This window comes from Colius striatus, chromosome 14 (assembly GCF_028858725.1).
Source record: "Colius striatus isolate bColStr4 chromosome 14, bColStr4.1.hap1, whole genome shotgun sequence".
In the NCBI taxonomy this organism is placed as follows: Eukaryota; Metazoa; Chordata; class Aves; order Coliiformes; family Coliidae; genus Colius; species Colius striatus.
Window position 1 is genome coordinate 4,555,024 of NC_084772.1, and position 21,653 is coordinate 4,576,676.

Genomic DNA, 21,653 nt, shown 5'->3' on the forward strand with positions numbered 1-21,653 from the left:
TTTTGTTTTTCTTCATGGGATGCTTACCATGTCTTCATCAGTCTCGAGAGTAATTTTGAAGATGTCTCCTTGCTCTGTCTGGGCCAGGAAGAAGAACATGGACTTGGTTTTATGTGTAGCAGAGCAGACAAAAATCATACCTCTCTCTGGGTCATCCAAGTCATTCTGTCAAGAAAGCAAGCAGAGGCCACTGGTGAAATTACCCAGCAAACACAGACATGATTTCACTGACTGAAGTGTTGCCATTTCAGAGGTGCCTTCAGAGCTGACAGCACACAAGAAGGCTTTTAACACTGAGCACATCCTCTCTGTTACACCTGTGATTATTACCCTTGGTGCATCTCTGCCCCACAAGGAAATGCATTTCTAACACACTGTGCCTAAGCATCATCCTTCCTATCTCTTTTGCCCTCCTTCCCAGACTAACTCTCTCATGTATCAAAGCCAAAAGGGAGGAAAGGGCTGCAAATCCAGAGAGAGCTGGTTTTGAGCAGCTGAACCTTGCAGGTGTTTGAAGCATTGTCAAAGCACATGAGCATTTTGGATACCAAAGGAACAGGAAGTGGCCTCAGTGGCAAAAGAGCAGCTGCCAAATTCACCCGTGCACACAACCCCATTCCCTACACAGACCACACTGCTCCTCTCGTGCCTGATCAGAGTCCTTGGAGTATCTCCAGCATAAATCTCAGAGAAGAGACATGAACCAAGCTCATCATTTCAAGGCTATGCCTGCCTTTATCTTCCCTCACAGCTAAAAGGCAGCCACGAAGGCAGAGGATTAGCCCACATACTCTTATGTCCTCTTTTCTTACTTTAAAACCTCCTTTAACATTGACAAGCAATTACCAAGTACTCATTTAGCACTGACAAAGGTAATCTGAAAGGGTTGGAATAACAAAATTCTCCTGTCTCACCCGTCTCCGGGGAATTGGGCATCTGATATCTGGCTGGTCTCCAAAGTTTTTATAAGTAATATAGTTTTCAGAACAGATGAGCACTCCACTAGGTCCATCAGAACCACCAGGAACTGAAACACGAAAAAAGAAATATGATGAGAAAAGCCCTTACCACAGATGTGACTTACTGCCTGCAGAGATCTCTTCTGGTTTTTCTTTAAAGCAACATAGCTTCACCCTGCATATACAAGGCTGTTACTGAAGGGCAAGACAAAAGACTTGAGTGCAGCTGCCTGTGTCAGGATAAGAACAGGGCAGATGGAACCAGGGGACCAAGAAGGATAAAAAAGAAGGATGTAGCTTCAGACAATTTATTTTATCCTTCCTGGCTTAGTTTTGCTTAGAAAGCCATGACAAGCCCAGAATAACACATTAGTAACTTGTCAGTTAAATACAACCCTTGGGTTACTTGCATGCTTTCCTGCTGTCAAACCACAGGATGGTTTTCTGGTATATCTTTCATTTTTAGAGCTTATGTTTTTTAAAATGTTAATATTGAGATCCCAGTGTAATAAAAGATACCATCAAAACAACAGCAGGGGTCAGAGAGCCAACACCAGTATTTGGTGTCTGATGGCTGCCTGCAGATGATGCAACAACAGAGCAAGTGTACAAGTCTGCTCTTCTCACTAAGCTTCCTGTGTGCTTGGAGAGGCACCTGCAGTGGTTCTGCATTCCCCAGCCCGAAGGCATTACGTTGGCTTTGCAACCAGTCCCACGGATTCATCTACTGCCTTTTGAATACTTATGAGTTGATAGAATCCTGTGTAAGAGAGTACAGCAGCACCTAAAATATTACCTAAAAATACGTTTCTGCATCTGCTAACAGCTAATTTCAGGCAGTATCTCTGAGCTTCAGAATCCAAAGAATATCCAGAATGCATTTAAAATGAGAGGTGAGGAGCACTGTCAAACCACAGCATATCTATGAATTCTTGCATTTTTCCATGTGCGAACCACCACTCCATGCTAATTAATTTATATTAATGGCTCAGGCTAGCACTGAAACAACTCCTAAGATGTAAAGTCTGCTGATTCTCCCTCCCTGGGGAAAGTGAACTGTGACAGTGTCCAGGTGGGCAGTACCTGTTATAAGGAAGTTGCCATGCTCTTCCAAGGGCTCACTGTATTTCCTAACAACATGGTTCAAACCCAAGTCCAGTTCATAAAATGTCAATGTCTGTTGTGTGTTGGCTGCTGCTTCTCCTGTTGGATCATTGTCTGCTTCCTAAAACAGAACACACAAAGGTGTCTCTCAAGAAGGGTATTAAAGGAGGAACAAAGCTGACACACAGGGAAACAGTTTTGAATAACAATAGAATCAAGTTCAAAAGACTTGCTGGAAAATGCACAGAAAGCAGTTCAGAGGAAGGAAATACACACACTTGCAGTTGAACAGTAAGAATTTAGGAAGAACTACCATTGTTCTGGCTGAAGGCAAGACAAAAGCAAGTGAGCTTATGAAAAATGGAAACTGTCTTGGATGGCAAAAGCAGCTAAGGTTTCCCACCTCTGCAGACAGATTAGGAACAAAAGAGGAAGGACAAAGCTCAAAAGACAGCAAAGGGAGATTCAAGTGTTCTTCTCACCTCATAATCCATTTCCAGACATGCAAACATTGGGTTTTCAAAGCCCACATCGACTCCCACCACGTGGTAGACTAAGGTATTTGCCTTGTGGGCTTCCAGTGGGGAGGAAATGGTGAGCCGAGCAGCAGCATCTCTATTCAGAATATACACCAGTTTCTGCTTTTCAATAGCACCTGCAAGGAAAGGACAACAGCACCTGAGGACCAAATCTGATCACACCTGCAGTGCAACATCAATACACAACTCAGCAAGAGAATGTCAGCGTTACTTCTGCTGAAGGTCACCATTGGTATTTATCTCTGTACCAGCAATTTAACTTCAAATGTCTCATACAAAATGCCTCAAACTGTGAGCAGGAACAACAGCTCCAGCTCTCTAAAGCCAAACACTGACCCTTGGGGCTATGTTAATCTGCAATGGCTCCAGGCAGATCTACTCACTCATTCCACTCCACAACAGTTAGCAGACTGCAGGGAAACATAATTCAATTGAATGAAATGATATTTTGTCATTTAAAGCCATTTGGCAAGAAGACCCTTCCTCAGAAGTGTTTTAACTAAAACAAAAAGTATTCTTGGCTGATACACACCATCCACAAGGTAACAAAACACTTACCACTCTTAACTATTTCAAGTGAATGGCACCACTGTCACCCTGCTGCCTGCTCACTCATGAAAACAAGACTTGTCAGAAAGGAAACAATACTATTTATTGTTATTCCCAATACAAAGAGGCATTCAAACTACCTAGGCTGCAAGTGCCCACTCTCAGCTAGAAGGAAAGCAGCATCACACAAAGGCACGTCGCTGAAACACCTCACAGGAAACCTTATTAAAAACATAATCACTCAAGTGTGCTTCTACCTGTGAAGCCTGATCAGCAATGCACTGGGCTGTCTCCAGAATATATCTCAGAGAAGAGACATGAATTTGTAACATCATTTCAGGCTACAGGAGCTGACTGACTACACTGTGACACAGATACCTGCAGTCTCAGCCTCTCCCATCACACCTTAGGGCTGTGTGCATCACTGAGCAAGCTGGCCTCTTTCCAAGTGCTTTTGGACCAGCATTAAAATTAATTCATGCAATTCCATCAACACCAAGGAACTATTCTGAACACCTGTGTTCTCCTGAACGCATCTCACAGCCTACTAAACTGCTGGAGAAGAAACACTTCCAATCACACCTGCCAGAAAGTCACTCCAAAACACATAGCCCTGAGACAGGAGGAAGAAACAAATAAAACAAGCTGATAGACTGACTTACTTATCATGACAGCACGGCCCTTTGGATCTACAGCCAAGTACTGGCCTGGAACAATTCTGCGACATCCACTCTTGCCAAAGGTTTCCTGGTGGATCTTTTCAAACACGTTCTTGGAGGGCTGGTACTCCAGAATAACGATGCGCCCTGAATCGCTGCCCACCACGATGTAGTCTTTGGTGCCACCTGTGAGCCTGAAGGCCATGAGGGAGCGGATAACTCCAAACACCTCCACAGTCAGCAGGGTGTGAACCTTCCCTGTGTTGGGATCTGGGCGCAGCAACTCCAGGATCTTACCTCGGGAAACAACAATTTCTTGTTGTTTGGTTCCTAAAGAAGCCAAAACACGAGGAAAAAGTTAGCAACAACACAGCAGAACGTGCAATGGGGAAGACAGAGGGTAAAACTTTGTGATTCCTAAATGCCAAAGAGTTTTACATTTACTATAGAGAAGCTCATAGCAACTTTAGGCACCACGACTGCTTGAGTATCTTCTAACAGACCAGGACAGCGGACAAAATACTAAATTAAATCTAAAGATCACCAAGCCAAACTTTTCTTGATCTTTGCACAAGTTACAACAGCTCAAGTAACACGCTCAAGAGCAAGTGACAACACACCAGTGAAAAAAATACTCCACTGATACAAATTAACTTCAGCGACCAACCCAAAAAAAGAACAAACACCTTTTTTCCTCTGCTACCCAAAAGAGCTGAAGCCACAAAGTGCAAAGGAAGGAGAACAAACATCACCTGAGAAATTGCCATGGATGGCGTAGCTAATGCCAGTGGCACGCTGCAACGTCAGGTTGTAGAGAAACATGTTGGCAAGACGTCCCCTTCACCTTCTTGTAGCTCCACTCAGTCTGTAACAAGAGAAATGTGTTTTGTAAAACGAGAGGCTTCCCCACGGCCCAGTGAAAGCACCGCTGCCCTCATCTGTCCGCACACATCACCTTAGAACGCCGACTGCCAGCCCGGCAATTATAAAGTAGCATTTACCAATATCACGAGGCAAAAGGCTTTGCCAAGGATAACCGGGCTCCCGAACATCACTGCCGTATGGCGCTTTCAGCTAATCCCTTCTCTTACCGCTTCAGCCACCCAGACACCAAAGCCAGCGGATCCCTCCCCAGGTGCCCTGCGCCGCTACACGCCGCGGGTCCCGCCGCTCTACTTAACGGGAGCCAAGCTGCCCACAGGTGCTCCGAGAGAGCGCCGCGGCCGCTGCTTTCTCCTGCGGCTAAGGCGGGAGAGAACCTCGTTCCGCCGGGTGTTGCAGGCTGGGGAACCGGCCTTGGGCCAGCCCGAGGCCCCGTGTGTGCCCGCCGCGCCCCTGGGCAGGCTCCGCACGGCCTGCGGGGAGCGGCAGGCTCCGGGAAACAGCCGCCCCCCCTAGGCCAGGCCCCGAGGGGCCCGCGGACACTCCTCCCGCCCAGCCGGCGGCCCAGGCCGCGGCTCCCCAGCGGAAGGGCCGCGGCGGGGCGGGCGCGGCGCAGCGGAACCGCTCGTACCGTGCGGATGGCAGCGGATGCTGCTCCTGCCTAGGCGGGCTGGCCGCCGGCCCTGTCCGCCATGAGCGCCGCGCCTGCGCGCTGCCCTCCCGCGCCGCCTCGCGGGGCCCTTCCGCAACCCCGGCGCGCGCGCTCTATGGCCTGTGCGGCTGCCCCAAGCGGCACCTGAATGAAAATGCGGCGATGACAGGGGCTCCCTGCCCCAAAGCCGCCGCCTCCCCCACCCCGGGCGTCTCTCTGGCGTAGAACGCCGAGGGAGCGCGACTCTATAGAGCTGCCGGCTCGAGGCGGGTGGCCGCTGGTGTTCAGGCATCGCCAGGGCAGGTCCAGAGGGCCTCACGGCAGCATCGGCCGCGTCAGCTGTGCCCCAAGATGGCGGCGGCCACGGCGCCGGGCCCGAGGGCGCCGGCGGGAGAAGGCGGGGGCTCGGCCGCCTCTGCCCTCTCCATGGAGCGGATCCAGTCGCTCACCGAGCTGGCCGACCTGGAGGCGGCCTACAGCCGGCTGTGTCAGGAGGAGGTGTGTGGGGGGCGGGCCGGTGAGGCAGCGGGGCTCCCGGCGGCGGTCGGCCACGGGCGCCGGGCTGGGGCGGCCCGGGCAGCCCGGAGCTGTTGGCCGCTCCCGCTCCAGCCCCCGGCGGCCCGCTGCTGTGGACACCGGGAGAGCAGGTGCTTTATCACTGTCTCGGCGTGCCGGCCCTTGGCAGAGACATTAAATACGGGCTGGGCCGGCGCTCGGGTCCCTGGTGCCCCGCATCGTGAGCAGGGGCAGAGTCGCGGGCTCCTGCAAGCCCGGCCACGGGAGGGGTTTGGGGTTGTCTGACTTAAAGTTGTGCGGGGAGATTTGCATTACCTATGCTTTCAAAAGGCAAAACCTACAGGATCAAAGTGAGAGCTTGGGAAGGGTTTATCTGTCACCTGAGCTTGTGGAAGCACTGATGCCTTGCTGGCTGCATGTCATTGGCATGGACATAGGGTCTGTGATGTTGCTGGCCTGGATGAGAGCTGAAGTCCCACCACACAAGACTGACTTCATCCCTTTCTTTCAGAAAGTTGTGCAGGAAGAGCTGGATGCCCTCCTGGAACAGCAGAGCACGATAGAGAACAAGATGGTTGCACTTCACCGCATGGGGTTAGTGATCCCCACCCTGACACCTCTTTCTGCTTCTGCACACTGTTCACAGAATCACAGAATCTCAAGGGCTGGAAGGGACCTTGAAAGATCATCCAGTCCAACCCCTCTGCCAGAGCAGAACCACCTAGAGTAGGTCACACAGGAACTCATCCAGCTGGGTTTGAAGGTCTCCAGAGAAGGAGACTCCACAGCCCATCTGGGCAGCCCCTGCCAGTGCTCCCTCACTTTAACAGGGAAGAAGTTTTCCCTTGTGTTTCTTTGGAACTTCTTATGTTCCAGCATGTACCCATTGCCCCTTGTCCTATCATTGCCCATCACTGAGCACAGCCTGGCTCCAGCCTCCTGACACCCACCCTTTATGGATTTGTAATCATGAATGAGGTCACCCCTCAGTCTCCTCCAAGCTGAAGAGCCCCAGCTGCCTCAGCCTTTCATCCCAAGGGAGATGTTCCACTCCATCGTCTTTGTGGCCCTGCACTGAACTCTCTCCAGCAGCTCTCTGTCCTTGAAGTGAGGGGCCCAGAACTGGACACAATATTCCAGATCTGGCCTCACGAGGGCAGAGCAGAGGGAGAGGAACCTCCCCCTCAGTACCTCCTTGCATTTCATTGTTGTGAGGGAAGCATGTTCATCCTCAGAAAATATCAGACTTTAAGTCAGTTTGAAGTAGGGAACAGCAGTTGGATCCTCGTCCTGAGGCACCTGCTTCTCAGCTGCTGTGCCCTCACACAGACAGACCTGTTCTTTGAACGTCTCACCCCAGGGATTGGCAGGTTTTGGCATCGAATGCTTGAATCAGTGATGGATCAGATGTCTTGCCACAGGCCATATACAGATGGGGATAGATATTACTGTCTCTTTGCAGTGGGTTTATGCAGACAATCTGGAAAGTCATCCCAAGTGGTCTTATGTCTAGTAGAAGCTTGGAGCACAAGGCTACAGACTTTGTCTCTTCTACTTTGAAAGTGGAGAGTATCATAAAGGCTCAGGGGCCTGCTCCTGCCCTGTGTGGTAGGGAGACAGTCATCTGTCTGTGCTGCCTCTTCCAAAGCAGTCAGTTTGCTTTTGATGCTCTGCCTCTGTAGGAGGGGCATGAAATGAGAGTTACTGCTGCTGACAGGAGCAATTGGGTTTGGAAGAGGAACCATACTGGTGTTGTAGATGATCTGAGTACTTAATATTTACATCTCACATTCAGTTTGTGTTGTCAGCCCTAACTTGCAGCTCATCGAGGGGGATGCCCAGCAGTTGGCAGGGATGATCACCTTCACCTGCAACCTGGCCGAGAACGTCAGCAGCAAAGTCCGACAGCTTGACCTTGCCAAGGTAACTGGGCTGAGAGGGTGTTTGGGACTTGTCATCCCAAGCCATGCTCCATCTCTTCCTGGGCTCACCACATGACTGAGAAATGTGCTGGGCTCCTGGATATTGCAGGGTACAGGAGTAATGCATATGTTCTTCCATCTAGCAGCTGGTTCTCCAGCATCCCCTTCTGCCTATGCAGCTCCTGGTAAAATAGGGTGAATAAGCTGAGGTTAGTCTTTGTTATCCTTCATTAGATCTTTGTTGACTCTTTTGTCAACTATTGTGGCACTGAGGACAGTGGAGAGACGGTCATTGTCACCTAAGACAGATCAGGAACCCAGGATGTTGTGTTTGTGGTGCAGAGACAGGGAAAGAGGAGTCAGGTCCCAGCACAACTGCTCAAACCAAACCAGATGACATGTGGTTCTGTCTCTGGTGTCTGTGCATTTGTTAAAGCAATGCATGGCCTCTGAGAGTTTGGACAAATGCTCTTCTTTTGAAGCCATTGGACTTTTTAAGTAGTCTGGGCCTTCTGCTCACGTTGTTGTTTGTCATACAGAGAAGTACCCATTCAGTCCATTTCTTCCTTCCCCCCTCCTCAGAATCCTCTCTCCCTGGTCCTGCCTGCATCAGAGCAGCCTCACTGATTGCCTTTCTTGCAGAATCGACTCTACCAGGCCATCCAGAGAGCTGATGACATCCTGGACCTGAAGTTCTGCATGGATGGGGTGCAGACAGCCCTGCGCAGTGAAGATTATGAACAAGCAGCAGCTCACATCCATCGCTACCTGTCTCTGGACAAGTCAGTGATTGAGCTCAGTCGTCAGGGCAAGGAAGGTAAGTGCTGCTCATGAGGAGAAGCTGATAAGTCCCCTTTCTAGTATTTAGAGTCTGCATAATTTCCCATGGCTGATAGCCTCAGACCAAGCAGAAGACCTAATGCTAGCCAAAGGTCTTAGTATGTTATAGACTAACATAGAGATGAATGGTTTTGAAGTGTTACTGGGTTTGAATTATCAACAGTTGAAAGAGGAGTTTCTGGCACACAGCCTTAATCCTTCCAATTCCTTCTCTGGAGGTTTTCAAAACCTGCCTGGACACTCTCCTGAGTGACCTGATCTAGGTGGACCTGCTTTAGCAGTGGGAGGGGCATGGACTAGATAATCTCTAGAGGTCCCTTCCAACCCCCACCATTCTGGGATTCTTAATAGTATTTCAGGTGCTAATTAGGTGGAGGGCAAAGCCTTCTGGACAAAAGAAGTGAGGGAGGAGGCTCTGTCAGGGAGAACTGCCACAGTGTTATGATGTGCTACCAAACAGAGCAACTTGAAATGAAAGAATAAAGTGTCTGATCCCTAAAAGAAATGTCCCAGTTGATGTGTTCCCATCCTCCACCTAAGACCAAGACATGAACTGTATGAACATCACAGACACTTACCCATCTGTCTTTGCCTCTAGGGAGATCCCAGCGTGTCTTCTGCCCTTGCATCCTGGGGCTGCATGGTGTTGCTCTCTCCTGAGGGAAAATGTAGCCCTTGAGACAGAACTAACATTGTGCTGTCACTCTTCCCTTTGACCAGGAGGCATAATTGATGCCAACCTGAAGCTCCTGCAGGAAGCAGAGCAGCGCCTGAAGACAATTGTCACAGAGAAGTTCCACACAGCTATGAAGCAGGGAGACCTGCCCCAGGTGGAAAGGTTCTTCAAGATCTTTCCTCTGCTAGGCTTACACGAAGAGGGGCTGTGCAAGTTCTCAGAGTACCTCTGCAAGCAGGTAACAGGTTCTGCAAACCACACTGTGACATGTCTGCTCTCCTAGGGGAAGCAAAACCCCAGGTTCTGTCAACAGATGTTGTGGAAGGAGATCTTTGCTCTCGCTTTTTAAGCTTAGAAACCAGCACTGACCTTACTTCATCTCTCTTGCTGTGTTTTGTGTCCTGGGCTGGGCTTTCTGATGTCTGAATACAGATCCCACTGGCTGCCTGGCTCCTCCTTCTGCATCTTGCTCACTGTGCTTGTTTAAAGCTCCTCCAAGAGAGCCTGGAAAGAAGAGAACAAGTCTTTGCCTCTCCTTGATCCTTGAGTTTTCCACAAAAGAGGAAAGGATCTTGGTTCAAAGGAGGAACAAGAGCAATAGTTCTTGAAATAGGAAGACCAGGAAAAGCTCTCTAGTTCAAGGGACAGAGGACCACCCTGAGGGATGAAGAGCAGCTTCGAGTGGGATGGGCTGACTGGTCCTGTTGTCATGCAGGTGGCCAAAAAGGCTGAAGAGAACCTGCAGCTGGTGATGGGGACAGACATGAGTGACCGTCGAGCCGCTGTCATCTTTGCAGACACCCTGACCCTCCTCTTCGAAGGTAAATCTGCCCTTCCTCTTTGTTCTTCCAGGAGGATCATGGGAGCTTGAAAGCAGAGAGGGAAGGGAGAGAAGGGAATAGAAATACTCTGTGGGAACTAAAGACAGGAATGGAGATCCCATGGGAATTAACCACCTTTTCTGTTAAGTGTGCTGTAATTCCAGGCTGAACCACTGCCAGCTCTTTCCCAGCCTGGTGCCCTTGGGGCTATCAAGGGCCCTTAGAGCCTCTGAGACTTTCTTGGCAGTGGCATCAGAAGAAGGGGGGGAGCATTGCTAACTCTTGGAGCAGAGAGTCTATGAGGAGAAAGCCATATTGTAGACACACCTCCATGGAGATGATTTTTTTCTCTAAGGAGGTCTCGCTGTCACTATTGTTCGCTCTCTCTGGCATCTGCCTGACAGATAAGAGCTGAGCTTTCCCTGGGCTGATTTTCCTAGCATTGCTCTTCTGTAACCTGACAGGTTCTGAAAGCTGTTTGAATGGCAGGTCTGCTGCCTGCCAATTTGAGCTCATGTGGCTTTGTCCTGTGGAAGCTTCAAACCTTGCATCCTGTTGGGTAGAAGGGCAGCTGACACACATCACATGGCAGGAGCTCTCTGTAGGAAGTGAGATGGTTTCTACTCCAGGAGATTCACACTGCAGCCTTGCAATAAACACAGAGAGGATGGAAAGTGTCATGCACAGAGAGAACACGCCATGGAACGAGGGGTGGTAAAGCCAGGCCTTCGGTGAGGCACTGGAGAGTGGCTGGACAGTCTAAACTGTTTATCTGGGCAGTGAATGATCTCTTGTTAGGTCCTTGTTCAGTCTGTCTCTCCTGCTTCCACTCTCTGCAGGGATTGCTCGCATCGTGGAGACCCACCAGCCCATTGTGGAGACCTACTATGGGCCAGGAAGGCTCTACACCCTCATCAAGCACCTGCAAGTGGAGTGTGACCAGCAAGTGGAGAAAGTGGTGGCCAAGTTCATCAAGGAGAGGGACTATCACAAGCAGGTTAGAGGGATTTGATGCTGCCTGATTGTCGCATTAAAAGGGGACAGAGTGGTTTGGCAGAAAGTACCCCCCCTTGTGTTCTAAGTCTCCTCACCCAGGTGGGAGGTTTGGCAACAGAGATACAGGTTCTTATGGATTGCTGGTGATAGGGACTGTCTGCAGGAAAAAACACGTGCAAAAATATGTCTCTACGTGATACAGCATTGTATCCATAGTGAAGTTACAGCCAATCCAGCCTGGCTACAAAAAGGGTTCAAGAGTAACTCTCTAGAGAGATTTCTCCTACAGAAGCACTAAGTTTAAGTCTCACCCGAGGTGTCCCAAGGAGGGGAAGAGAGGCTCAGTCCATCAGCTGATCCCAGAAGTCAGAGGCAGCCTGTGATGGAGCTTCCCCGGACTTGTTCATGATGGTGTCTTTCTTCAGCCATTTTTATACCTTTTATACCTTCAAGGTGGAGTTTGAGTGACATTACTCATAAATACCTTCATTATGATTGGTGTAAAAGTCTCTCACCTTGCATTTCAAGGTAGAGCTTACAAACAATTCCAGGCACAGACTCAAGGAGTGGTGGCACCTTGGAGGCAGGTGGCCTTTGGGATGGAAGTGTGTTTTGGTGTTAAAATGACATTATAATGAGCAAAATTCACACAAAGGGCAGCATTTTGTCAAGATTTGACAGACCATTGGCTCAGGGTACCAAAAGTGCTGCTTATCAGTTCTAGAGAACCATCTCATTCCCCTGTGTCGTCACAGAGTGTCACTGCAGAGCCTTCACTCTGCTCCACACTCCATGGTATTTGCAGGGAGTTGCTATGTTGTGGATTCCTCACATCCCAGCTGCAGCTGTATCCACTTTGTAAGACTTCTTGATTTTATACCTTAATTGGTGAATGATGCTATATTTTTAATATGGGTTTTAAGGGAAGTTTTAATATCCAGGCCACTTCAGTAATTATGCCACACTGATGCAGCCAGCTGCAGCTCCATCCAGCTCTGTGGGACTTCAGCTGTTGTAGAGGTGGCAAAGAAGTGTGACCTTGCCTATTGAAAGAAACCTTGCTTTACTCCCTGTTTGCACTGATGGCTGAAGGGGGCCAGCCTGTAGCTCTCTCTTCTGTTGCAGAGAAGGATTCATTGGGAGCATGGGAAATGGACCTTGGGCACAGGACTCTGTTCTGCAGGGCTCTCTCACTACATATATACTACCATTACATATATACTACCACTGCCTTGCTCCTGCTCATGTCTGTTAGATGCAGGGCTGCTCTAACTGTCCCATGGTCACATACCTTGTGGCCTTCATTGGAGTTCCCATTCCACTTCCCTTCCTGGCACAGAGTTCTGTCTTGGAGGAGGAGACAAACTGATGTGGTTCCCTTCTCTGGCAGTGCTTCCTGCAAAGCATTCCTATCACCATCTCCCTGAGTAAGCACCTCCTCAGGCTACAGCATGAGAAACAATCAGCAAAGGCTTTGATGACTCTCTCTTTTCTTGTGCTTGCAGTTCCAGCAAGTTCAGAACAGCATGATGAGAAGTTCTTCTGGAGAGAAGATTGAACCAAGGTACAAACAAAACCTTTTTTCCTCTGTAGTCTTCCACTCTTGAGCTGCTATTAACACTACTTAGCATTTAGATAACTTTCTGGGTCTTCCAGAGGCTTTGTGGCTACTAAAGCAGAAAATCCAATTGTTAGATGCCCCTCACTGCCCTTTTATTAGAGGCAGCTTCTGTGGTGGTGCTTTATTTTGCTTACTCATTACTTTTAAGCCTTGGCCCTAAACATTGCTGGAGGGTTGGCAATATCACTGTGCATGGAGGACAGAGCCTTTAATTACCCATGCCCACTACCTCTTGATGATCAAAGTACTGTCCTTGGAACCCATGAAATGGAGCAGCTCCTTGGGCAGACAATTTGTGACAGAATCAGGAGTAAATCTTTGGGTCGTAGTTAATCCCTGCTGCTGCAGCAACTCTGTAACATCAGTTTCTTGCTGATAAACCAAAGTGCTTTCAGTCTCCCTCCTTCTTAAGTATTTGCATAACCCGTATGAAAGGCCATTTGAAAGTGCACCCAGCCCTTCTGGCAGGGCATGACTTCTAAACAGGCCTTGAAAGCCAAGTTAGGTTCCTCAAGCAGAATGCTGCCTGGGTAATTATCCCAGTTATAATACAAAGATCTACTTACCATTTGCTTTGAATAACTGTGTCATGCATCCCAGGTTTTCTGAGCCTTTGCTTTTTCATCTGTGAAATAAAGATAAAGGTTCCTTGTCCCACTCATGTGTTTTGAGGCTTTAAGCAGGATCTGTGAAGCTGTTCTGTGCACACTGGTGGAAAAGCTGCTGATGTGACAGTCTGGCTTTTCCACAGTCATCTCTGATCCCAGTTGTCATGTGCTGGTTTGGCCTCATGTTTCCTGAGCTGTTGAGCTTAAACAGACTCTTCCTTATTTTCAGAGACAAGGCACAAATCCATGCACAAAAGCACATTTATGGAGGTGCAGGTGTTTCTAACACCGGCCATGTAGGGCTCACAGAATCAGAGCAAAACAGAGGTAGGAAAGGACTGCTGCAGGTCTTCAGCAAAACCTCCCACTCAAACAAGGCTCATTTTGAAGTTCTATCAGGTTGCTTAGAGTCTTGCAATCTGTACTGCTGGAATTTGAATGTGGTTGTTCTCACATCCACGAGGCAAAAAAAGCAGCTGCTCTGTCGTGGTGTTTTGGGGGACATTTTGGTGGGATGTGCATTCTTTGCACACTCCCATTACTCAGCTGCGCTTTGCCACTCAAAGGGGTGGCACTGATCTCATAGTAGGAGAACAAAGAACATGCTACTTACCTGAATAAACTTAAATTAATGCTTCCCCCTTTGCAGTCTTGCAGCCTTGATTCTTGCTCTGTTCCTTCCAGGGAACTTGACCCTGTGTTAACAGAAGTCACCCTGATGAACGCACGCAGTGAGCTCTACTTGCGGTTCGTCAAGAGACGAATAGTCTCCGATTTTGAGGTGGGAGACTCCATGGCCTCAGAGGAGGTAAAGCAAGGTAACATCCTCAGTACCAACACTTGCAGACCCTCTGCTCCTTGCAGCTAGAAGTGGAGATAAGTCTGAGTTAGTGGTAGAGACGAGTGACACAGGAACTGCAAAGATGCTCTGGGAGCAATCTGTGGAAGAAGACAGTGTATCTTGGCCTCCCCAGATGGGTTTTCTTCACTGGTTGTTCCCTCTAACAGGGAAACCAACGTGAGAAGTGATTGTGGGGTAGATCACAGGGTTTTGGTATTCTCTAGAGCTCTGGAAATCACTTTTAGTCGCCTACAAAAGCCAGCAATCCAGCTCCACAGCTGAGGTCTGTGAGTTAACCCAGGCTGGGCTTTGCAGTCGCGTATCCATTGGGTGCCTGTGAGACAGGCAGGAAGGAGATTAGGTGGAACTGCTTGCTGATGGTTCTCCTTTTTGTTCTGTAGAGCATCAAAAATGCCTGGACCAGCTCCTCAACAACTGTCTGCTGAGCCGCACCATGCAAGAGCTCATTGGCTACTACATCACCATGGAGGAATACTTCATGAGGGAGACTGTCAACAAGGTATGGCTCAGGCCACAGCCCTCTGCCAGCAGCTCAGCGAAGGAGATGGGTGCATGGCAGGTCTGCAGCTGTTGGGAAAGGCTTTTCCTTCCCTTGGCCTTGCTTTTCAAGTAGTTGTTTCTGAACTTTGACTCCAAATGTAGCCCTGAATACCTTCCAGAGGCAGATCTTCCAGGCTGGTGAGCTACTGAAAGCTCTGGCCAGTGGTGCCAGCCCACATCCAGTGCAGCTCTGCTCAGGGTGCAGAATGTGCCTGCTAGAGGCAGCACCACAAATGCTGTTCCTTTCCCTCTGGAGAACTGTGAACCAAAGTGAAACCCCAACATCAGGCCAGAGGCCATAACAAACCATCTTTCTAGCAAAGCCACCCTCCAGGGACAGTTCTGCCTGCCCACCTCATCACAGCTTCTCCCACCTCTGTGCCTTTTGGGGCAAGGAGGAGCACAAAAAGGCCGTGTACAGTCCTGTGTGGGAGGCAGCTGGCTGGTCCCTGCCTTTCCTGCAGAGCTGCCAGGACAGGGGAGGGCTGAGGGCCTTCACACTGCCATGTCCCCTCTGGGGCCAGCACCAGCCTTCGTATCACACCCCACAATCTCCACCATGAAACCCTCCCATGTCCACCTTGATACTGTGGATGCTGAAGTTGCCCAGGGCCTAGAAGAAGAGAAAGGTCTTCCAGGCCAGTGGGTTACAGGAAGCAGCTGTGCTCAGGGTGAAAGGGGCAGGTTGGCAGTTTGGGTACCTTTGCTCACTGGGCTCAGGGCACTGAGGCAGCTTTCTTTGCAGGCTGTTGCCATGGACAGCCATGAGAAAGGGCAGCTCACCTCCAGCATGGTGGATGACGTGTTTTATATAGTGAAGAAGTGCATTGGGCGTGCTCTGTCGAGCTCCAGCATCGACTGTCTCTGTGCCATGATCAACCACTCCACCACTGAGCTGGAGTCTGACTTCAGGTAGTGACAGTTCACCAGGTTTGTTGTGACTTGCCTCCACCTCACACATTGCCAACAGTGTTTGCTCTCCCATGGTTTTCCTTCCATTCTCTGCCTTTCAACCTCTTCTTTGTCACATCTCTGGAAGATGCTGATAGGCAGTCGTGTCAGGTGTGGTGTGGGAAGCTGGAGCTGGGCATGTTCTTCTCACAGTTGTGGTGGTCACCTGTAGGGGAAAAAGGAAAAGAAACCTCATGGCCCAAAATCCCTGTGAGACTGAGTCACCACATAGCATTGTGGTGCTACCCTGCTTGATGGGACATGGTCACCCCTAACTACTCCCTGGGTTTCCTGTGAGATTGCTGAGTATCTTGAACTTGGGTGCAGACATTGTCCTGCTCCTGTTTTTCAGCCCAACGTGGGAGTGGGGAACTGTGACTGAACACAGCAGACAGTGGCAGGCAGAATTTTTGGGAAAGCTCAGAAACTGGGTAGTTGGGGGTTTTTTTAAGCCTTGTCTCTTTTAGATGCTGGCAGATGTTTCCCAGCCCTCTTTTATCCCTGTGCAGTTCCACTTACCAGCTGGACTTACCCCTGCCACAGGACACAACTCTGCTGTCGCTTGTGGTATTTGCTCTAAGCCCTATTATGTTCTGCTTGCCCCATAGGGAGGTTCTGTACAACAAGCTGAAGCAGGGCTTTCCAGCCACAACCTTTCAGGACTTCCAGAGGGGAGTGACCAGTGCTGTCAACATCATGCACAGCAGCCTGCAGCAGGGCAAGTTTGATACCAAAGGCATTGAAAGCACCGACGAGGCCAAGCAGTCCTTTCTGGTGGGTTTGGTGGCTGTTCTGGTATGGAATGGGTTGGGGTGAAGGGAAAGACAATGGCGAGCTCTTGGGAACAGGATTGGGGTCACTATCACATATGCAGAGAACTTGGAAACCTATTTGAGCATGGTGGGCTTTGGATGTCTGGTTCTACCTCCCCATGTGTTTTTAAGGCTTCCAATCCAAGCTAGTGCAGGTCTGAAGCTGTGACAGGCTCTCAGGCTGCTGTGGTGACAGGTTTTTGGTCACAGGATAGCACCTCTGTCCCTTAAATACTTGCATTTCAACCTGTACTGTGAGCAGGACATGGAGTAAATCTCTGCACTTGGGGCTGAAGTGCTGGGAAAATCCAAAGAGTTCTCCTTGGGTTTGCTTTGTTTCCTTGTTTTCCAGGTGACCTTAAACAACGTGGAAGTCTGCAGTGAAAACATCATGACCCTAAAGAAGACTCTGGAGGTAAGGGTCTGGATTCTTTACTGTTATTTTCCTTAATCAGATCTGTAATATCCTCCCTTGGTGAGGATGAAGCAAACCATCTCCACTCTGCTGTGCCAGATTCCTGAGGTCCTTGCCTTCCAGCCTTAGGATTTTGAGCTGGCAGAGCAATGCTCCTGAGGAGCAGCTGGAAAAACAGCAGTTCCTCCAGCTTGAGCAACCTGGCAAAGGCCAGGAGCCTGTGGAGTATTAACTGCATCACTGAGAGCCCGTGGTCCTCTGGTGCTGAGCTAGATAGCCCCTGACTTCCTTGCTTGCTGTCCTGTCCCCAGTTGGAGCCAGCAGCCTCAGCCTGCACAGGGATGAGAGGCTGATGCCTGTCCTAGTGGGCAGCCAGACCTTGGCAACATGAAGGGATAGAAGGTGCTCAGGTTGTTAATTTGCTCATGGATCTCTCCCCTGCAGAGCGACTGCAGCAAACTGCTCAGCCAAGGCTTCGGGGGCGAGCAGGCTCAGGCCAAGATCGACAGCTGCCTCTCTGACATGGCTGCTGTCTCCAGCAAATTCCGTGACCTGCTGCAGGTGAGTGTCTTGCTGGGTTGCTGCTGGCCTCCAGCACTGGCTGGCTGGTGTCTTCAGGCAGGGCTCAGGCAGGAATCATTGCAGTCCAAGGCCTTGGACACACCTGACTCCGTGAGCGCTGGGTAGAATTGCAGGAAGGAGTAAATCAGTCAGCTTTGAGGCATGGAAAAAGCCTCAGCCAGCTGGAGGCTGTGTAAAAAGCCCTGGAAGCAGCTGCAGCGCCAGAAGGAATGTTACTCCAATCATCTTCACTCAGTGCAGAGTTGTAGTTGGTTCAGTGCTGTAGCAGTGCAAGCTATACTCATTCAAAGATGTAGAGAATCTAGGTACTGCACATGCAGAGACATCCACAGGCAACATAGTAGAACCTGTTTCTGGTCATTGGAAGTAGCTTGCCAGCTGCATTAACTTGTCCCTACCATCTTTATTCAAGCTGGCTGGTCCAAGCCACATTTGTGCCTACAGTTCAGCATTTTCAGGAGAGGAAATATGACTGGCATTTCCATCTCCTCCGCTCTCCCTTGTGGCACAGCACGTTGTCAGATTGTCCAGAGCCTCACTAGGTCACACTGAAATGGGCTGTTGGTAGAGAAGAGCTGCTCTTCCCTCGGGTTCCTCCTCCCTTCCCCAATGGAAATAAGCCCTGGCATGGGGCAGAAGGTGCTCTGGCTACATCCACTGCCTCGTGTGGCACCTGGGGGCCTGTTGCCCTGAAATTTCACAGTGGTCTCTGGCAGGGAGAGAAACAGGAAGACCCAGTACCTCCTGTGGAAAGAAACCAAGCAAATGAGAGTATGTTGAAGCAGCATTGCCATCAGCTTTGCACTTCACACGGGAGCCAAGACTGTTTTTCATTCAGCTTTGTGGTTCACTGCAGCCAGATGCCTTCAGGCCAGCAAAGCCTCTTGAGGTTTGTGGTCAGGATCAAAACCAGAGCTCATCAGCAAGGGGTAAAACCCTCAAGCTGAGCTTGAGTGCAAGATTAAAACTGGCTGCAAAGCAGTGGAGAGGCTGAGCAGCAAGCTCCTGAGCTTCCCAAGTCACACACACACACAGGGAGTTTGCCTTGGAAAAGGCCAATTGCCAGCAGAGCCTGCTCAGAAGTGCCAAGTTGAATTAAAAACTCCCATCACATGCCAGGCAGTGTTGGTACCTGAATAGTTTCACACTGGGTGAGCTTTCTTGACATCTTGCTGAGCCAAATGGGGGTGGTTGGCAGGAGAGGGCTCCCAGGGAGCTCCGCAGCATCCACACAACAGCCTTTGCTGCCAGCCCACTGCTCGGGGGAGGTGGCATGTGCTGGGCTGATGATTAATTCAGGGAACTGACTGTGGCTGCAGCTTTTAGCTTCTCCTCCTTAGCTGAGCTGCACAAGAGGTGGGAGGCATCAGCTGAGCCCAGTCACAGCAGCCTCCTGGCTTGTTGGTGTCCTCTGCCCTGGTGGGATGAGAACCCAGCGTCTCTGTCCTGCCAAGGAACCTCTGCAGCTGTGTGGGCAGGGCTGGGGGAAGCACCAGGCTGCAAATCAGCACCATGGCAGCTCCTGGGCCTTGTCCTTGTTGTGGTGTCTTTGGAGCCCCCCAGCACTGGCAGAGTGTGGGATCTTGGACTTGTGGAGTTAGTTTCCCCAGCTCTTGGTGAGGGTGGAGGCAGCATTGGGCCAGCCCGACTGTCAGTGTTCACTGTGCTCTGTCACTCTCTTCTTCCCATCCCCTTCAGGAAGGTCTCAATGAGCTGAACAGCACAGCCATCAAGCCCCAGGTGAAGCCCTGGATCAACTTGTTCCTCTCTGTCTCCCACAACATTGAGGAGGTAAGGCTCTGTGTTCTCTGCTTCCAGCCACACACTGCACACTCCATCCTCTGCTCAGCACCGTCACAGCAACCGCTGTCTCCTTCCCCCAAGTTCTCTGCTGTTTCCTCAGTTACTCAGTCAGTTGCCCAGAACTTGCTTTGCTTCTGAGCCTGGACAGGGGTTTTTGGCTTAAGAGGAGCATAAGGAAAGAGAAGGGATGCAGTGCAGCTCCAGGAGGGACCTCCCTGCCTGTCCTCAGGGCCCTTTGCTGCTCTCAGGGCAGGCCATGTGAACAGCCCTGTTTGTATTTCATTGTCAGGAGGAGTTCAGTGACTATGAAGCCAACGATCCCTGGGTCCAGCAGTTCATCCTCAACCTGGAACAGCAGATGACAGAGTTCAAGGTGAGAGGGAGCGAGAGGGATGTGGCAGCCTGCCAGGCTTTGGGCAGAGCTCCATATGACACCTTCCAGCCCTTCCCCTGCTCAGGGGAAGAAAGGCAGAGATGTGCCTCCAGGGCCCTTGGAGCCCCATCCCCCCATCCTGTGCTGACCAGAGCCTGCCTGCAAGCCCCACAGCTTTAGCTGAAAGCTGTCCTAGACCAGAGTTTGAGTCCCCTTCCTCCTGACAAGAATGACCCAGGTTTCTGTTTGCAGGCTGGGCTGTCCCCGGTGATTTACGATACCCTCACTGGGCTCATGACCAGTCTCATAGCCATCGAGCTGGAGAAAGTGCTGCTCAAATCCACGTTCAGCAGGGTAAGCCAAATGCTGTCCTCTGCCCTGTGGTCTGGCTTGACTGCAAACCCTTCCACTAGGAAACCCTCAGTAAAGGGATGGGGCAGGGCAAAGGCAAACATTGCCCTCAGAGGAGCTCTGGGAGCCCTTGCATTGACACATGCAGGGAGAAAGGGGAGATTGTGATGGGGAATGTTTGTTAATTGGATGTTTGGCACAACCCCTGGGCCTGCTCAGGGAGTCACCAGAGCTGCCTGGGTGCCCACAGCTCGGTGGCCTGCAGTTTGACAAGGAGCTGAGGTCTCTCATAGCTTACCTCACCACGGTCACCACCTGGACTATCCGTGACAAGTTTGCTCGTCTCTCCCAGATGGCCACAATCCTCAACCTGGAAAGGGTGAGCTGCACCTGGGCTGCTTTAACGGGGGGGTGTGCTGGACTCCATGGTGGGCTCCATCCAGGTGATATTGGGGTTATTTAGCCTGGAGGAGGCTGAGGGGAGATGTGAGCACTCTGCAAGTGCCTGAGAGCAGGCTGGAGTGAGGTGGGGGTTGATCTCTTCAGTCATGAATGACAGGACACAAGGAAACGGGTTCAAGTTGCCCCAGGGAGGTTGAGATTGGAGCTGAGGAAGAACTTTTCCCCTGTGAGGGTTATCAGCCCCCGTCCCAGGCTGCCCAGGGAAGGGGGGGAGTCCCTGTCCCTGGAGATGCTGCAGACATGCATAGGTGAGGTGCTGAGGGCCATGGGTCAGTTTACTGATGGGCCTGGCAGAGTGAGGGGAGGGGTCAGACTCAAGGTCTTTTCCAACCGTAGTGATTCTGTGTCACACCTGTGGGGAGGATGGAGAGGCTGGAAAGGTGCCCCCATGCCCAATGGGTGTTTGTGCCAGGAAACACCCCCCATGGGGTCTGAACTTGCCTGGGAGGGGGCTCAGTGCCCCGTGGTGTCCTGCAGCTCTGTCCTTTCCCTCCAGGTGACTGAGATCCTGGATTACTGGGGCCCAAACTCGGGGCCGCTGACGTGGCGGCTGACGCCGGCCGAGGTGCGGCAGGTGCTGGCGCTGCGCAGCGACTTCCGCAGCGACGACATCAAGCGCCTGCGCCTGTAGGGGCCAGGGGAGGCCCCGGGGCTGCCAGGGGCTGGGGGCTGCCCTTCTGCTCCTCTTCCTCCCAGCAAAGGGCTTTCCTGGGCCTGGCGTGAAGCGTCTTCACGTGGGAGCAGAAACAGGGCAGCAGAGGAAGCTCACGATGAGAGGTGTGAGGGAGGAGCTGGGGCCAGCTCCTGCCTCCCTTCTCCCGCCCTACACAGAGCTACAGGCTGGGAAATTGGGAGCATGTTGTGGCAGGGTTCAAACACGTCCTGCAGAGCTGCTGCCCACAGCTGCCTGCCTTCTGTGCCACCAAAGAGGCAGCTGCTGGAGCCCCACGCAGCCTGGGCCCTGGCTGGCTCCTGGGGGCCATGGGCACCCTGCTGCTGAAGGGGGAAGGAAGGATTTTCCAGTGGGGAAGGTGTTTGGAAAAGCCCTGTAGGAAGCAGGGCCATGTGCCTGCTCTGCCCTGTACAGCTACTCTGGAAATAAACCCATCGGGCTGAGCAGCCCCCTGGGCTGGTGCCTGTGTCTGTGGGCCTGGAGGG

General features: G+C 51.0%; 2 protein-coding genes and 1 non-coding gene across 5 annotated transcripts in view; 1 reads left to right on the forward strand and 2 right to left on the reverse strand.

Annotated features, from left to right (window-relative positions):
- Positions 1-5,412, reverse strand: part of SF3B3 (splicing factor 3b subunit 3) — a 31,639-nt gene extending 26,227 nt beyond the window's left edge. The window contains exons 1-7 of one of the 3 annotated variants that reach the window (XM_062007563.1): positions 5,324-5,412; positions 4,563-4,675; positions 3,814-4,140; positions 2,546-2,718; positions 2,043-2,184; positions 915-1,027; positions 28-165 (exon numbers count right to left, since the gene is read on the reverse strand). In XM_062007563.1, the coding sequence (XP_061863547.1) occupies positions 28-165; positions 915-1,027; positions 2,043-2,184; positions 2,546-2,718; positions 3,814-4,140; positions 4,563-4,632 (963 nt within the window). In that variant the 5' untranslated portion in view covers positions 4,633-4,675; positions 5,324-5,412. Of the gene's footprint in view, positions 1-27; positions 166-914; positions 1,028-2,042; positions 2,185-2,545; positions 2,719-3,813; positions 4,141-4,562; positions 4,676-4,901; positions 4,966-5,323 lie in introns of those variants that run through there. The other 2 variants (XM_062007562.1, XM_062007564.1) reach the window with 2 other exon arrangements.
- LOC133626789 (small nucleolar RNA SNORD111) lies at positions 3,414-3,495 on the reverse strand. Its single transcript, XR_009819766.1, has one exon. It is a non-coding gene; the product is annotated as a small nucleolar RNA SNORD111 (small nucleolar RNA).
- Positions 5,413-5,688: 276 nt separating the features above from the next.
- Positions 5,689-21,617, forward strand: COG4 (component of oligomeric golgi complex 4). Its single transcript, XM_062007258.1, has 19 exons — positions 5,689-5,842; positions 6,372-6,454; positions 7,669-7,783; positions 8,425-8,599; positions 9,343-9,536; positions 10,014-10,119; positions 10,959-11,116; positions 12,621-12,679; positions 14,029-14,162; positions 14,587-14,705; positions 15,492-15,658; positions 16,306-16,471; positions 16,862-16,924; positions 17,369-17,485; positions 19,205-19,297; positions 19,599-19,682; positions 19,935-20,036; positions 20,284-20,412; positions 20,992-21,617. The coding sequence occupies exons 1-19, from the start codon at positions 5,696-5,698 to the stop codon at positions 21,124-21,126; spliced, it is 2,346 nt and encodes a 781-aa protein (XP_061863242.1). The 5' UTR covers positions 5,689-5,695; the 3' UTR covers positions 21,127-21,617.
- Positions 21,618-21,653: the final 36 nt, after the last annotated feature.